This window comes from Desmodus rotundus, chromosome 10, assembly GCF_022682495.2.
Source record: "Desmodus rotundus isolate HL8 chromosome 10, HLdesRot8A.1, whole genome shotgun sequence".
NCBI classification, from domain to species: domain Eukaryota; kingdom Metazoa; phylum Chordata; class Mammalia; order Chiroptera; family Phyllostomidae; genus Desmodus; species Desmodus rotundus.
The window spans coordinates 99,992-115,857 of record NC_071396.1 but is presented as its reverse complement, the minus strand read 5'-3'; the positions used below and the strand labels follow the sequence as shown (position 1 = coordinate 115,857).

The 15,866-nt window shown below is 63.7% G+C and overlaps 2 protein-coding genes across 2 annotated transcripts; both read right to left on the bottom strand.

The window, feature by feature from the left end:
- Positions 1-82: 82 nt before the first annotated feature.
- On the bottom strand, positions 83-7,551 carry MYBPH (myosin binding protein H). The gene is made up of 11 exons (XM_024576063.2): positions 7,223-7,551; positions 6,996-7,130; positions 6,208-6,375; positions 3,990-4,078; positions 3,477-3,672; positions 3,161-3,300; positions 2,435-2,594; positions 1,267-1,403; positions 941-1,127; positions 616-665; positions 83-340 (listed from the first exon to the last, which is right to left on the bottom strand). The coding sequence occupies exons 1-10, from the start codon at positions 7,413-7,415 to the stop codon at positions 649-651; spliced, it is 1,422 nt and encodes a 473-aa protein (XP_024431831.2). The 5' UTR covers positions 7,416-7,551; the 3' UTR covers positions 83-340; positions 616-648.
- On the bottom strand, positions 7,546-15,777 carry CHI3L1 (chitinase 3 like 1). Its single transcript, XM_045184512.2, is given in 10 exon segments — positions 7,546-10,203; positions 10,348-10,464; positions 10,790-10,972; positions 11,400-11,523; positions 12,311-12,432; positions 13,196-13,346; positions 14,064-14,120; positions 14,498-14,681; positions 15,392-15,421; positions 15,662-15,777. Coding segments are annotated over 10 exon segments (1,158 nt in total). The 5' UTR covers positions 15,711-15,777; the 3' UTR covers positions 7,546-10,062.
- Positions 15,778-15,866: the final 89 nt, after the last annotated feature.

Here is a 15,866-nt window from a genome sequence, read left to right as displayed (position 1 = left end):
GTTCGACACCATCTCACGGGGAAACGGCGCCACCCCATTGCGACGAAGGTCACTGTCTCAGATCACTATTGCAGAGACCTGCTGGTGACATGCACGCCTTTATTTGAGTGCCTCTCACCCAGCCTGCAGCTCTTTGCCAACCGATCATGGTCCTGGTGCCCGGGAAGCCGGTCCGGCCTACCAGGCCCCTCCTGGGTCCTGGGCTCCAGCCTCGGGGGAGGGAGGCTGGGCTGGTGCCAGGGAGCAGAGCCGTCAGCTGTCACTTTGGAAATGGGGGTCTGGAGCATCCGCGGGGCTTGATTTTTGGCCTGGCGGCCCTGACCCCTCAGGCCTACAGCACCTGGCAGAGGACATGCTTCATGAGCCCTCCTGGGGGAAGCGGCCCCTCTCTCCTCCCTGGGTCTGAGCTTTGCCCACTTCCTCTGTGTCCAGAGCCTCAGCCGCACCTTGCAGGGGAGGCAGGGAAGGTTGTTGTCCCCACTTTCCTGACAAGACACAGGTCCAAGAGGACGCCCCAGCCTAAGGTCACTCGGAGCCAGGACCAGGCCGAGCAGCGAGTCACCAGCAGGGCCCCGCCTGCCAGGTCCCTGGTGTCGGGGCGCCCCAGCCTGTTACCTTTGTCCTCACCACAGCCTCCTCCAGTGCTCTTCAGTGTGTGGCTGCAGCTGGGAGAGACACTGCATGTTAGAGTTGGGTCTGCTGGGGGCCAGGCTGGCAGCGGAGGAGCCAGAGAGGCTCACGGCCACAGCCCGGGGGACTCTCAGCCCCTCTGCCTGCCCTGGGCCGCCCTCCCGACAGCCGGGCTGTGGTGGTCTCACTACCCCTCAGCCTCGCCTTACCTCTTAAGGCTCAGCCTCCTCTAGCCCAGTAGGAGAGGAGGGGGCATCTCCTGCTCGCCCCCTGACAGGTCCCTGAGGAGAGGCCCGCCTCCACCCCTCACCTTTGACCTCCAGCCGGCAGTCTGCAGTTGCCTCCCCCAGCACGTTGACAGCCTTGCAGGTGTAGACCCCGGAGTCAAAGGGGCTGGGCTTCCGGATCTCCAGGGTGCAGACGCCTTGCTCAGAGAAGGCACGGTACTTGGGGTCCCCCTGGATGTTCATGCTGTTTTTCATCCAGATGATCTTGGGCTGGGGGGACATGGTCACAAGGTGGCTGGGACGGTTGTGGGCTGGGACAGGGCCTCCAAGGCTGTCCTCAGGCTTTGGTGGAGATGCTGGGCCGGAGTCCTCGGCCCGCCTGCCCCTCCCCCAGGGCCCCACCCCTCACCTTGGGCGAAGCTCGGACACTGCAGGAGAGCTGGGTGCTGTAGCCAGGGGTGGTGGTGTGATCAACCAGGGGCTGGGTGAACGAGGGGGCTTCTGAGAAGTCTCTTGCAACAAACCTTTTAAGTTTGGCAGCAATATCTGGGTTCAGGGGAGAAAATGGGGTGAATCTGAGGTTACAGGAGGAGACCCTTCTCGTAAGACCGTCACTAAGTTCCCATCTAGGCGTCATCTCCTGCGGAGCACGGCTCTCCGGGTGGTACGCTGGTGGCCTGGAGGAAGACCTCAGCCTCTAGAGGGTGGGAGGCGATCTGTCTTGTCAGGCCCCTGTGCTGGGACTCTGCGGCAGGACCTCGGGCTCCTGGGATCACTGGGGAGCCAGGCATGGCCAGCGGGTGGGCACTTAGAGACAGAAGGCCTCCCAGAGAGCAGCTGAGACCCACGTGGGCCTGGGTCGGGAGCAGAGGGAGGAGATGGTCTTGGCTGAGGTGGAGACCAGCAGCCCGGAGACACCGTATTTCATTTCCGTTGTCTTTGGAGATATGACGGGCTTTCCTTTTTTAAACAAAAATTTCTTCCTGATTCTGTGCAGCTCAGGCTGGTGTTCGAAAGGGTGTGTCTCCCAGAGAGGCACAGACTGTGCTTGGGGGAAGGCCTTGGGGCTCACAGCGTGGGGGCGAAGGGGTGTGGGACTTCACATGTGACTGGGGGGCCGCGCCCTGCGTGGAGACAATAAATACCCTCATCTCTCCGTCTGTCTCTGTGGTGGTGTGTGAGGGTTGGGAGGTTTGCGCTTTCAACAAACTGGCCAGAGTCCACCCCGCACACTGCCCTTCAGACTGGCCCCGGGACAGCACACCTGAGGCCCCGAGGCTGGTCTGATGGCGGCAGCTACAGAATAAAGACAGTCTCCCAAGGGACAGTTCCTGTGGGCCAGGCAGTGCCCTGGTGTGCTTGTTCAACCAGCCCACCTCACCCGTGTCTCTGCAGTGGCGTGCGCGTGCGTGTGCATAGCTGTGTGTGGGCGTGTGTACGCACACGGCATACACGGGTTTGGACAGGGTGGTACTGTCCAGGGAGCGGTGTCCCTGAGAAGCCCTCAGGGAGGGCAGCGGGCACACCAAGGAAAAGCTGGGAATGGAGGTGGGGACAGAGGGTCAGCCCAGACCCACCTGCCTTCTGGATGTGGGCAAGCTCCTTGGTGACCGCGGCCGAGGTGCTGAGTCCACACAGGTTCTCCGAGAAGACCCGGAAGGAGTATGAGTTGCCCACGATGAGGTCGGAGACGGTGCAGGTGGTTGGGTGGTAGCGCTCCAGCACAGTGAACCATTGCTGTGGGGACCAGTCCCGGTCACCCTGGCCCTCAGCCCAGCCTGGCCCTCCCTGCTCACCCGCTGCCCCAGCCTGGGAGGCCGAAGTGTCTGGCCTCAGGCTCAGGGACTTTCAACTGGGAGCAGGGGCCCCTGGGGCATTCAGGTGACCCCTCTGGGGTCCTCAGAGAGTTTGTGCCTCACACCCAGAGTGCAGCCTGAGGGCCAGCAAATGCGGAGTCTGGCAGCCTCCAAGTCCTCAGCCCTCCTCGCCCAGAACCCACTGAACTACCACCTTCATTTTAGCAGGAGTCCCTGGTGATTCAGAGGCTCATGAAATTTCCAGAAGTTCCATCCAGAGCCTGGAGGGCCTCAGAGAGCACGGCTCCCCACTGCCGCCCATGCAGTCCTTAGGGGGGAAACCGAGGCCCAGAGACCAGAGCAACCTTCCAAAGCAGCGGAAGTCAGGCTAGCGGTGGGCAGCCCAGGACTGAGTCCCTGGACTCTCATGGGCCAGGCCTTCCCGGCCACCTTGGCCGCTGCCCCTCCCGCCCAGTCCCCTCCCCCACTCTGCCCCAAGGGCCTCACCCCTGTCTTTCTGTCGGCCTTCTGCACCGTGTAGCCCAGGAGCTCTGTGTTGCCTGTGTCCTGGGGCGGCGTCCACTCAAGGGCAGCGTTGCAACCCCAGACGTCCAGGAGCCTGATGCTGCCGGGGGGCCCTGGCTTCTCTGCAGGACCCGGGTGTCGGGGGTGAGGCGGACGTCTGGCTTTGCCACACACCCCTCGCCCGAGGTCTCGTTCCCGTCACGCTCCCCTGGTCTGGCCGCCCGAGCGTCCGCTCTGGGGCTTGGAGGAAGGGGTCTCTGGGCCCCTGGTGAGGCACCCGGCCTGCCCGGCCCCGTACCAATGACCAGGATGTCGATGGCTGCCCGGGCCTCCATGCTGTCCAGCTGCACAGTGAGTTCGTAGCGGCCTGAGTCCGAGCGCTGGGCCGAGCGGATGAAGAGGATGGAGTCCTTGTCCCCGGTGTGCACGCTCACCCTCTGGCCGTCGAGGGCGTGGCCATTGTGGGTCCAGGAGGCCTGAGGCTTGGGATTCCCCTGGGAGAGAGGAGCCCCCAGAGTGTGTGCAGGATGTGCCAGCCCCCGACAGCCCCCCAGTTCCGGGGTCTCTGGAGCTGTGCCCAGGGAGCCGCCCCACTGGCCCTTCCAGGACGGGCTGCAGAGGCTGGAGCCACAAGGCTGCACACAGCCTCACCCCAGGTGCCTAACCAGCCCTGGGATGTCCACGGGTTGCAGAATGTGGTGACAGAGGGAGGGGGGCCCCATGGGGACCCGGACATTTCCTGGGCTCTCTGACACCCCAGGTGGGGCCCAGCTTTCCACCCGCACTGGCGCCCTGGGGCGGAGACACACACCTGGAAGGGGATCTGCAGGTTGATCGCCTCTCCCACCTCGCGGATGTAGGTCTGACGGAGGTGGCGGGGCACTCGGATCTTGGGGGGCTCTGCATCAAAGCAAGAGTCTCAGCTCAGCACAGCAGTGGGGTTGCTGATTGGTGAGGGCTGCTGGCGGGGCAGGAGGGCTCCTGGGTGTGTTCTGGGGCCGCTTCCTTGTGGAGTGGGCGAAGCTCCCTCCTGAGTTCCAGGGGCCCGCAGCCCCTAAGGCCCTTGGGGACACAGGGCCAGGAGATCCCAGGAGGGCAGGGCTTCCACGGTGTGAGAGGGAAGTGTCCGGCATTCCTAGGCTCCTGGACCATGCCAGGCTGGGGTTTGCACCTGCCAGCCTGCATTCCCCGAGAGAGAGGGGCAAAGTCTCGGCCTCCTAGTCCAGCCCCTCCATCCTCACTAGCCCAGCACCTTCTGAGAAGCCCCTGGGAGACCCAGGTGCCCCCAGTGGTCTGTCTCCAGGTCACATGGAGGCTCAGGCCGTTTCCCACCCTGCCCGCCCCGTTCAGTCCCACAGCTGGGGAGGCCTTCCTGACACCTGACTTCAGCCCCCTGTGAGGGCAGGACCCCACCGGCCTGCCGGCACCTCACCAGGCATCGCCCCTGAAGCCCCTGGGCATTCCCGGGGCGGCAGCCACTTGCCCCCTCGGGGGCGGAGCTGGTGGTGACTGAGGCTTCTCAGTGCAAACAGGTGGCTGCAGTTGGTGGCTCTCAGGGCGGAGGCAAGGAGACAGTGAGAAGGAACACTGTGTCTCCGAGGATTAGCTGTGTGGGCGCTGGGCTCCGGGAGCCTCGGGGTGGAATGCTTGGCAGCTGCAGGTGGCCGAGGAGAGACAGCTGAGCAGCCGAGGAACCTGGACCGGCCCGCACCCTGCCCTGTCCACCAGGCGGGCCTGGCTGGTCCCTGTTTGTTCACAGTTTCTCCCCTCTTCTCTCCAGGAAATCCCCTCGTCCGCTGCCAGAGGAATTCTGACGGCGATGTGGGTGCTGAGTCTGCCTGTCAGCATCGGGCTCCGGAGGAGAGGCTGGGCCGTTGCTGCCTCTCAGAGGCCGAGCACCCTGGGCCTCGGGGAGGCTCCAGGACCCGCCCCAGTAGGAGGTCCTGTGCCACCCTTTGTGCCACCCTGCCTCACCCAGACTGGAAGGCTGGGAATATCCTTGAGATTTGAAAACCCTGGAGAAGACGCCCTGCTACGTGGCAGGCACGGACAGTCCTGTGGGGTCAGGTTCTAGGCTGGGTCTCCTCTGGAGGGTCCCTGAGCAGTGGGGACAGCCTATGGCTCTGAGCTCCCCGTGGACTCCACGTTGCTCAGGCCCTGGAGTTGAGATGTGAGTCCTTGAATCTGAACTTGACCCCTCCTATGGCCACAAGACCCCGGTTTCTGGAGGCCTTGTTCAGCATTGCGGGGTGCCCCCCGGGGGTTGAGGTGCAGAGCAGGGGTGAAGGTGGAGAAAGCCTCAGGCCACAGGCTGGCCTGTGTCTCTCTTCACTGGGGCCCTGGGCCGCCCCCAGAGACCTGGGGTCAGAACAAATGACTCACTGCCATTAGCAGACTGAAACCTGACCGGCTCTGGGAGGCAGCACCGCAAATAGAAATCTCAGCCACCAGCTCAGGTCCCCAGGGCGGTGCTGCCCTCTGGGGATAGAGAACCCTTCTCGGGCCTTTCGAGGGCCCTTGTTTTCCTCCCACCAGAGACACCGGGGAACGCGTGAATGGGCAGAAGTGAGCTTTCACGGCCACTGGAGGGATGAAGATTAGGCAGGAGGAAGGATGGAATGACTGTTAGCACTGGCAGGTGAACTGGGGAGCTTGAGCTTCATTCTGGGGGGCCAGGAAGCCCCCCGTGCTTGGGGCTGGGCCCCCAGGGGAATGGCCTCTTGCGCCTCCAGAGTCTGTTGCTGCTGAGCAACCTGGAACTTTTTTCTTCCAGAAACTGTACTTTCCTTCATAATAAGCTGCTCTGAGAACTGTTCATATGCAAATTATAAATAAACATCGATAATGTGTACAGGCTGATAGTGGAACCCGGAACTTTTTTAAGGCGGGAATGTGGCAGCATGTGTCCTGTGCGACGTGGTAGGGGGTGGGGGAATGACGGCCCTGTTCCCTCTGCCCACTGGCCTCAGCTGCTCTGTCCACCAGACAAGGTGCCTGGGAAGGGCTGGGGCAGGAGACGGAAGGTTTACCTACGATCTCTCGGATGTGCACGGGCTGGTCCAGCGCAGCTGGTGGGCCGGCCCCTGCAGAACTCACGGCAGCCACTCGCAGGAAGAACTTGTCTCCCAGGGCCAGGTTCCGCAGGGTCTGCTGGGTCACCATCACGGGCCGGGCATTCACGGGCACCCACTCCGAGGCTGGGGGAGGAGGGGGTGTGAAGCCCTGGCTTGGGAGTCATGGGCACCCTGCTCTGCGGGGCTTCCCTTCTCGCTGGTGATTGGAGAAGCTGACCTCCCTCTCTGGGCCTATTTCCCCTCCCTCCCTTTCCCTGCCTCTCATTTTCAAACGGCATTGAAGACACCTGACATTAGAGCCCTGACTGGTGGCCAGAGGTGTGGCCGCTGAAGCTCAGGGAGGAGGGACGCATTTGCTAGCTCACATAGAAGGTAGGGTCCTTGGCAGAGCCCAGGCTGACTTTGGCTGCTGTGGAGTGGACGACAAGAATCCGTCCCCTTTCTCCTCACAGTCTCTCACTGTCCCCCTGCCCCCAGCCCTCCCCCAGCAGGGTCTTCTGAGATGGGGCCCCTCCCTCACTCCCCCCGCAGAGCAGTGCCTAGGTCCGGTCTTCTGTGCTATCTCTCAGGGGCTCCCTGGAGCTGGGGGACGAGCCCCTCCAAAGGTCGTTCGGACATCCCCCGCCTCCATTCTCTCAGAGGTGTCTCCCTCCACTGACCAACAGCAGCACTGGGGGTTCGTCCCTGCTGCCCCCCACCCACCCGCCCGCCTGGGTGCATGCAGGGCCTCGCCCCAAGCTCACCTCCCTCCCTGCGAAGCTCCAACAGGTAGCCCTGGAGCCCCAGCCTGCCCAGCCGCTCCGGGGGCTCCCAGCTCACGGTCACCGAGCTGTCACTCACGTCCTCCACGGTCAGCAGCAGCGGGACGCTGGGCAGGTCTGCAGGGGGAGGAGGGGAGAGGATGGTGGCCAGGAGCCCCCTTCCTCCGGCCATGCCTGCCTGCCCCTCCACCTGCCCCATCTCTTGTCACCTTCGCTTGGAGGCGCAGGTTTAGTGTCTGCAGGGGCAGGTGCTTGAGGTGTTGCCGCGGGAGCCTGCTCTTCCTGCATCGTTGTCTGCATCGCTGCCCCTTCCTCCAGGGGCTCTGCGGGCACCTGGGCCACCTCGGAGGTGTTCTCCTCCGGACCAGAGGCAGGGGCCTCTGAGGCGGCTGTTCCTGTCATGTCCAGGCCGGCAGAGGTCTCGCAGTGGAGGGTCTGGGCCTCCAGGGTGCCTGGGACACCTAGGTCCAGGCTTATATAGGCAGGGCTGCCCCACCCCCAGCCAAATGGCTCCCAGCTGTGGGGTCAGGTCAGGTGGGGGGACTGGGGGGCGGGGAGGCGTTCAGGCCAGGAATAGCTCTGGGGGAGGGACCACAGGGTCCCTTGAGGAGCAGGCTGCGTCGTCTGTCACCCCGGCTGGCTCTCCGCAGTCAGGGTGCTGGTGCCCAGATGGGAGGAAGGCACAGGTGGGTGAGAGGGGACATTGCCAGGAGCCTGTGCCAGGGGTCAGGACAGAGGGAACGAGAGTGTCCATCTGGAGGGTGAACCCAGATTAGGCCCAGCTGGCCTCCCAGGGGTCATGTGTGCCCAGAGCTCCTCAGCCTGGGGCTGGGGCCCAGGCAGCCTGAAACAGCCTTCCCCGGGGAGCTTTGCCCCAGCCCTCCCCTTCCCGGGGGTCTCCCTGGTGCTGTAGGTGGTTGAGGGCCCTAGAGAGGGAGGAACTTGGGATTCCAGGGTGGGGCCGAGGAAGGCCTTTTGGGGACGGGATCCCAGGCAGGGGTCTAAGGCCTGTGGTTGCTGCCTCTTTTGGGGATGCTGGCAAGGGACTCTCTGGGCCTCCGAGTCCCCACTGGTTACAGAGCACATGGTGACAGACCCCTAGCCTTTGGGGTGGGGTCAGGTCAGCCAGGCAGATGTGGCAGAGGGTCTGGGGGAAGCCGGCACGCCGCCTCTTCGGAGCAGGGCCTGTGGGGCGTTTGTGGTGCAGGAAGCAGGGTGGGGACAGACTCTCACTTGTCCACTGAAGACTTCGGGTGGGCGGCCCTTCAGTGAGCCGAGACACCAGGTGTCGGGGAGAAGGGGGCTGCACGGGCTCTCATTGTCACCGGGAGTGTGAACCGGGGTGTTCCTCCGGGGACAGTGAGACGGGGTCTGCCCTTGCAGCGCGGGTCCCCCAGGACCCTGCGGCGACGCCCGGTGAGCTGTCACACACGTGTGTGGGACAGAGACGCTCCGACCACAGGAGAGAGTCCGCCGCAGGGTCATCTGTAGTGGCCGGCACCTGGGGGAAGAGCGGCCTCCACAGCGGATGCGGCAGTGACCGCGAGTGCGGAGCGTGCCGGCACCTGAGAGGCAGAGCTGGCCGCGTCCTGTCCGCGAGGCCCCTCCACAGGGGAGGCCGGGGTGGGGTCGCCTCTGGGCGGGGTTCCAGGACCTCGAATGACGTCTCGTTTCCCGTCTCGGGTGCTGGCTGCACCAGTTTTCACTGTATAACGATTCTTTCAATTAAAAACACACATTCTGTGCCAGCACGTGTGGTGCATCCCGCAATTTAAAAATAAATACACGTGTGATCTATTCAGGGTCCTCAGGCACAGGCATGGCCTGTGGCCTGGGAGCCAGGCCTCCACAGTGTGGCTGCCTCTCACCCCTGGCTGCCCTTGCTGGGCAGTGGCGTGCGGGGCCCCAGTGCCCGTGGCCTCTGCCAGGTGACTCAGTGTCCTGCCGGGCAGGGGCGGGTCCTGGAGGCCCGGTCCCCACCCTGCCCTCTGAGCCTGCAGCTATAAGTGAGTGTGACGAACTGCAGAGCCCTGAGTCAGCCCTGCCGAGCTGTCCCAGTCGGGGAAGGGTGGCCCCAAGGGGTTGGGGTGGCAGGATAGCTGCCCTGGGGGCTCACAGCCCTGGGCTTTCAAAGACCCTTGGGTGGGGGTGGGGGGTGGGCAGGAGTCTGGGGCCAGAGAATGCTTGGCCCCACTGGCCAGCTGCAGAATGTCACGTCCCCTTGAGGCGCTGGCCAGGTCCCCACTGTCTTTGCCTTTGGCCGGGCCGTGCCCTCGGGACCAGTTGTATCTGCCCGGCTTCGTCGAGCTCAGATTTCAGGGTGGCCATAGGCATTCCCGTCCCTGCTCCTCGAGTGGGTCCCCTGAGCCCCTAGGCCAGGTCCCTGAGTCCAAACTGCACAGATGGGGCCCTGGGACCTTAGTTGCCTCTGGACTCTGGACACCAGGCAGGCCGTCCCCCCTTCCTGTGCCGCCCACCACGTGCCCCGGGCCGGCCTGTGTGGAGGAGCCTTGGTCTCCGCTGAGGGTGTCCCAGGAGAGAGTGGGGGGGGCTGACACTGGCCTCCCTTTGGGACTCTGTGTCCCCTTCTGCAAGCTCAGGGCCCTCAGCCTGGGGGACAGGAGCCCAGTGGGGGCAGACGGGCAAGCGGGCACTCTGGAGCTCTGGCGCTTTATTGAGCAGCTGCGGAGCCAGGAAGGGAGACACGAGGTGCAGGTTGGAAGGTGGGCTTTGCGGAAGGCGTGGTCACCACTTCCTGGACAAAGCCTGGTGCTGGGCCAGGGCCTCAGGCAGGAGGCCCCGGGAAGGGAGCTGGGCTTGGGGGTCACCGAGCGCTTTCACTTCTCGGCTATGTGTCTGACACTCTGGGTCCCCAGCTCTCATTGCCCGGCAGCCTCCTGCGTGTCCACGTAGCTGCGCTCAGAGCTGCGGCCTCTGTGTGGGCCCCAGGGGAGGACACGGGGCTCAGCAGGGCAGGTGACCGCCCTCTGAGCAGCAAGACGGCAGTGCCAGGGGCACCCCTGCTCTGCGTGTGCCAGAGAGCAGAGCGCTAAGCTGCAGCGAGGGCATCCTTGATGGCACTTGTGAGAGGGAAGTGCAGGTTCTGGCCACAGAAGTTGCCCTGGAAGTCGTCCAAGTCCAGAGCCCACACCATGGCTCCAGCCAGCTCCCTGTTCCTCCGGTACCGCACCTGTCGGGGGTAGCGCAGGAGGCAGGGTTGGGGTGGGGGGTGGAGCCTGCTGTCTGGGCCCCTCCCTTGGGGAGACACTCCGGGTCACTCACACCTGCAGGTCCTCCTCTCCCTCTTCGCCCCGGGACGTGGCCGGGGTCCTACCTTGGTTTCGACACTCTCCTGGTCGTTGTACCCCACCCCCTGGTTGCCCGTGGTGGCATAGGGGACCCGCTGGCTGGGGAGCCTGTGCACCGTGGCTCCTCGAAGAAAGTCGCAGATCTGAGCAGAGAGCAGGGCAGGGGCGTGGGGGCGGCGCTGAGACTGCAGGTCACAGGGTGCCGCTCCTTGAGTCCCTCTCAGGCCCACAGGCTACAGTGGTGACCCCCCTCTGTCCCCCACTGCTGGCTTCCCGCAAGTTCACGTAAAACAGATGTAAGTGTCCCCAAGTCGTGTGAGTACCCCAAGACTGGCGGCCAGAGGCAGACAGGGTGTGCCTCACCCCACTCCCCCCATCCTGTGGGGCTAGTCCCTTGGAACATTATTTTTATTCCAGGGAGAGCAGAAGGGGGTGAGGTGGGAGGCCCATCTTCTCCCCAGGACACACCTCATAGTAGGCGAGTGTCCCTTCCTCCTGCGTGAACTGGCCTAGTGTCCCCGGCCCCGAGCTGGGGGCCCCCACACCTGTCTCAGAAGAGGCCAGCTTGAAGCTCCTCCCAAAGGTGGGAATGCCCATCAGCAGCTTTTTCGCCGGGACCCCCAGCCTCAGCACGTAGCCCACGGCGTAGTCCTGGGGGGACGGGGGACAGTGGAGCCATTGGGCTTGGGAAGGCCATTCCGCCCCTGCATGTTCCTGCCCAGAACGCATCACCTCAGTCTGGAGTACACCGCAGTCTCATTCTCAAAAGGCCATGGTGCTGGCAGGGAGTGTCACTGGGACACGTTTGCAGCAGCCGGGCGGTGGGCTCAGGCTCTAAGGTGGGCACGCGGCCTGTCCAGGCCAGACCCACCTCCTCAGCCTAGCCGTGCTCTCGTCCCCCCACTGATTGCACGGCCCCTCTGTGGCCCGTCAGGAGAGGCCCGGCTCCCTCTGTTCCCAGACCTCTGGGTCTCAGGGTCCTCATGGAGGATGTGGCCCCTAACCCCTGCCCGCAGGCCGACTGAGGAGTGGAGGGTGGCACGTGGAGCTGGCCAGGACGCCCCCACCCCACACTCACAGTGTTGCTGAATCTGTCAGCACTTGCCACCTCCAGGCCTCAGAATAGGGGGCTGTGGTGGCCGGTGCTCTGGCGCCAGGCTCCATGGAAGTCATAAGTCATGAGGCTGATGAAGTCCAGGTGTCTGTGGCAGAGGAGATGGGGGGAGAGGGGGGAATAACGCTCTTGGCCTCATGACTACCAGCCCCGCGGGATGTGAGCCGGCAGCCAGGTAGCTGAGAGACAGGCCATCCACCCAAACCCCTGCTGTGCCCAGGGGTCCGCTGTCCCGCCTGCTGGACCCTGCAGGCCAGCGTGTTCATCTTGCTGAGAGCCGATGAAGCGTCATCAGCGACAGCTTGTGAGGAAGCAGAAGCACAAAGGCACCTGGACCTGCGACCACACACCTAAGAGAGGGGCTGCAGGTGGATTCGTGAACTTGAGCATCAGGTGTCGGGGGAAGACGTGAGAGGGCTCTCTCATTTCTACCCTCTACCTGGTCCACTTAAGCTCTGAGTCTCCACCTCCCTGAAATTGTACAGAGGACTCCTGGGGAAGAGCCCTTGTTCTCTAGTCCCGGTTTCCCCAGACCCAGGCCTTCGCTCCACCCGCTGTCAGGCTGCTGGTGGTGGTGGGGCAGCTCCTCCTCGCTCAGGGTGAGGGTGTGGGCCGAGGGGCAGAGAGATGCTCTGCGGGTGCCCTGGCCTCCTGGAAAGGGAGAGCAGCCTCGCCATGGCTTTGCTTCCCAGGGACGAACATCCTCTGCCTGCCCAGCTGTGGGAAGTGCCCAGTCCTGGCTGTGGGTTTGACAGCGTCTCCCTCTTCCTTTTCCACAGATACCTGCACTGCAGCTCCCTGCACTGCTAAGAACTCCAAGTGGAAAAGGAAGGACAGGGATTACTATGCCCTGGGACAGACAGATGGGGACTCGCTGGGCTAGCTGGGCAACATCGTGGCCTCTGTCCAGGGCCACCTTCCCAGCGGGCACCGCGGTGCTGAGGAGCAGCTGGTCCGAGCCCTGCCGGGCTTCCTTCACAAACTCGGCCTTCATCTCCTGGGTGGGAGAGAGGCGGGTGAGTGGACGGGATCCTGGCAGTGGGCAGGGAGCCCCGCAGAGGGAGGCCAGGCCCTCAGCTCCTCACAGCCGCCCCCCTGCTGGGACCCTGGCCTGTGTGAGGCTCAGTGGCAAGACAGGGGCCTGTCAGCGGCCCTGTCCTCAGCCTCGCTCTCCCTTCCCCTGCACAACTGTGTGGGCCCATCTCGTGTCCACCCCGTCTCCACTCAGTGCCATCTCCTGCTACTCGTGCTGGAGAGGAGGTCCTGTGGGACTGCAGCTGATGTTGGAAGAAGTTTGCCTTCTGGTCCCTGCCTTGTCACAGCTGGCACACGAGGCCACGGAACTGAAGTGGCTGTACGGCTGCTGTACAATCACCCTGCCCCTGGGGTGACTGGAGATGCCTGGGCTCCAGTTACCTGTATGGAGCCCAGTGGCTGAGAGTCCCCGATGCAGCGCATTGCTTTGGGACTGCACAGGGGCAGTGACACCCCACTATCTGTGTGGGTGCTCTGCTTAGTGACCTTCTGCTTCCTAGGACCACACCCCACCACCCACCATGGTCACAGGGGGTCTTCTTGCTCAGCGATGTCTCAGGGCTCTGGCACGTGGGTCTTCGTTCTGCACCGGGTCCCAGGGCCCTGAGGTCTGGGGGCCCCAGTCCTGCTCCTCTGCTCTCAGGAGGACATCTGGACAGACAGCTTCTGTCCGCCCCCTCCTGCTACCCACCCACCTCCCTGCCTGTCCCAGAGCCGACCAGCACCTTGACCAGAGTGGTGAGATGCCGCCTGTCCCCCCGTCCAGGGTAGAGCCAGGCGAGGTCCAGCCCGTCAAAGCCACATGTCCTCAGGAACGGTGGCACCGATCTGGTGAACGCCCTGCGACGCTGGGTGTTGGAAGCTTTTTTGGAAAATCTGGGACGAAAGTCACCCCAGAAGAGTGCTTAGCACTGAGATTCTGGGGGTGGTGGCCCTCCGGAGCTGCTTCTGTGCGGGAGGAGCAGGGAGCCCACGCCCCGCGCCCCAGCAGACTCTGGGGCAACACTTCTCAGCGTGTGCTTTGGCGCCGGACGCTCCCGGTTTCCAAGCTGCGATGAGTCACCTTCTGATCAAGCCTCCCGCAGATTATAACCTGAGCCTCAGTTATCGTGTCCGTAAAATGGGGGTTCGCACAATAAATGTGCAAAGTGCTAGGAAAACGGCCAGAAGGCTGCCTGACAGTGAGCAACGCTCAGAACACCTGAGCTCTGGAGGTCACGCCCACCGCCACGCCCACCGCCCCCGCCCCGCCGCAGCGGAAGGCCTTATCCCGCTGCACCGCTCCTGGGCGTCCTCCCAGGACCTCCACCCCTGGGTTTCCCATTTTTTCCCTCCCTCTCTGTCTGTCCCCAGAGGTGGCAGAGGTTGGGTGGCTAGAGATCCTCTGCTGCCATGGTGAACGGAGCTAGGAGGTCCACGGGCAGTGGGTGTGTGATGCTCCTGAAGCCCTCGTCACTCCGTGGCTTGGTTTCTCGCTCGTGCTCAAGGCCGCGGCCTTAACCAGGCGGGGCCCCAGTACCCTCCTTCCGTGAGTACGGGGATATCTGTGCCTCCCCACTCCTGAGCCATCACCCCCTGGGGAGCGGGTCCTACCTTTGAGAGCCGAAGTTCCACCCTCCAACAGACAGCAGGGTCTTCAGGGTGGGGTTCCTTCGGGGTGCGAGGGGGCCGGAGGGCCGGTTGGGTGAAGGTGCCACGACATCGGGTGGCCCCGTGTTCAGTCTCTAAGGTCCTTCCGCCCGTGCGATGCAGCGTCTCAGCCTCAAGTTCGCTGACTGTTAAACAGAGTTGTGCGCCACGCCCTCGCCCCTCAGAGAGACATCTCAGGGAGAGGAGGGCTCCCTGCCTGCAGCAGCTTCCACCTTCACCCCCAGAGCCGCCCTTACCACCTGCTCCCATGTCAGCTGAGGCCTCAGACTCTCTACACAGAGGTGGGTGTGGGGTGGGGGGCGCCCTATGCCTCACTCCAGAGTGGAGGTGCCGCAGACCCTCCATCTGCCTCCTGCCGGGCCAGCCCAGGGCCCAACCTGTTCTTGAGTGTGTTCAGCATGTCATACTCCCAGGGGTCAATCTCATTGTTGCTGATGTTGGCAAAGCTGTAGATGATGTGGGTGCAGAGGAAGGGATCGATGGCATCTGGGAAGCAGCTGCTGGCCCCCTGGCGGTACTGGGACCGGCTGGTGTAGCAGCAGGCCAGTGTGTAGGCAGCACCTGCAGGAGAAGTCAGGTGGGGCCTGGGCCAGGCTTCCACCAGGGCCCCTCTGGCTGCTGAGCCCTGGGCCCAGCACCAGGGGCAGGCCTGTGAGTGGAGCTCGAACTGTGCACGGAAGGTGTGGCACAGGAGCCTGTGCCTCCGGAGCTCCCGGCCTGATGATGAAGGAACGGATCCCCCTGCACAGAAGGAAGGCTTCCTGGAGGTTGGGAAGGGGAGGAGGGAGTGCCCCAGGGTGGCTGTGTGGGGAGATCCTGGCCTTCAGAAGCCTGGCAGGGCCTGTAGTGGGTCCTGGGCCTGACCCCTGCCTTCCTGTGGGGGTGCCCCGGATTCATAGCCCACCCAGGGAGGCAGCATCCCGGACCCCTGGCCTGTCCCCCAAGCTGGGCACCGTGTCTGGGGACCAGGAGTCCTCCCCCTCCCCTCCGCCTGATTTTCCGCCTTCCTGCAGGGAGAACCTGGGCACTGCTCATCCACTGGCCACTGGGTCTCCCCCAGCCCCCATGGAACCTGGGCCTTTGATTTTTATTTTGAAAAATTTCAAATATACAGAAAAGTAGAGACTAGCAAGGTAAACATGAAAATACTTATCACTTTCGTTTAACGAATGTTCATATTTCTGAGCCTTCTGAATCACGGAAGAACATGGAGGGGCCCCCTGCCAGGTCTCCCTCAGCACAACAGCCCCCCCCCCCAAGGGGCCACTTACAGCTCGGGAGCATCAGCAGGACCACAAGGCCTGGGGGAGGGAGAGCCAGGTCAGACCCTTGCAGGTGCAGCTGCCCTTCCTCCACACCCCCCAGCCCGCAATCAGGGCTTAATGGCTAGCTGCCTCCTCCCCTTCCTGGCCCTGCTTCCTCTCCCTCCACTCGTCTACCCCTCCCCACAGCGGGTCCAGACCCCTCTGTGCAGTGGCTCTGTGGGCAGCTGGGCCCGTCCCCCGGCGCCCACAGCCCAGACCTGCGGCCAATCCCCAGACCTGTGTGAGCCGCCCTCAGGCCCGTGCTGGACGCAGCAGAGAGGGGCATGGTGTGGCCTCTTCCTGCGCTTGTGGTGCCCAGCCGCCCAGCCAGAGCCTCTTCCCTGCCCCGCACTTCCTTTTACATGTGTCCCACAGTACTTTCCTGCGCCCCGAACCATCCCATTTATGGGAACTGAGCTGTCAGGGAAGGAACCACCAGACT

What these genes read in the sequence shown, in the direction of transcription:
- MYBPH (XM_024576063.2), bottom strand. Translation starts at nt 7,415, where the DNA reads ATGACAGGAACAGCCGCCTCAGAGGCCCCTGCCTCTGGTCCGGAGGAG. An exon ending in CATCGACATCCTGGTCATTG is followed by an intron (nt 3,301 to 3,476) that starts GTACGGGGCCGG and finishes CGGGTCCTGCAG; the next exon opens with AGAAGCCAGGGCCCCCCGGC. An exon ending in AGGCCGACAGAAAGACAGGG is followed by an intron (nt 2,595 to 3,160) that starts GTGAGGCCCTTG and finishes TGGTCCCCACAG; the next exon opens with CAATGGTTCACTGTGCTGGA.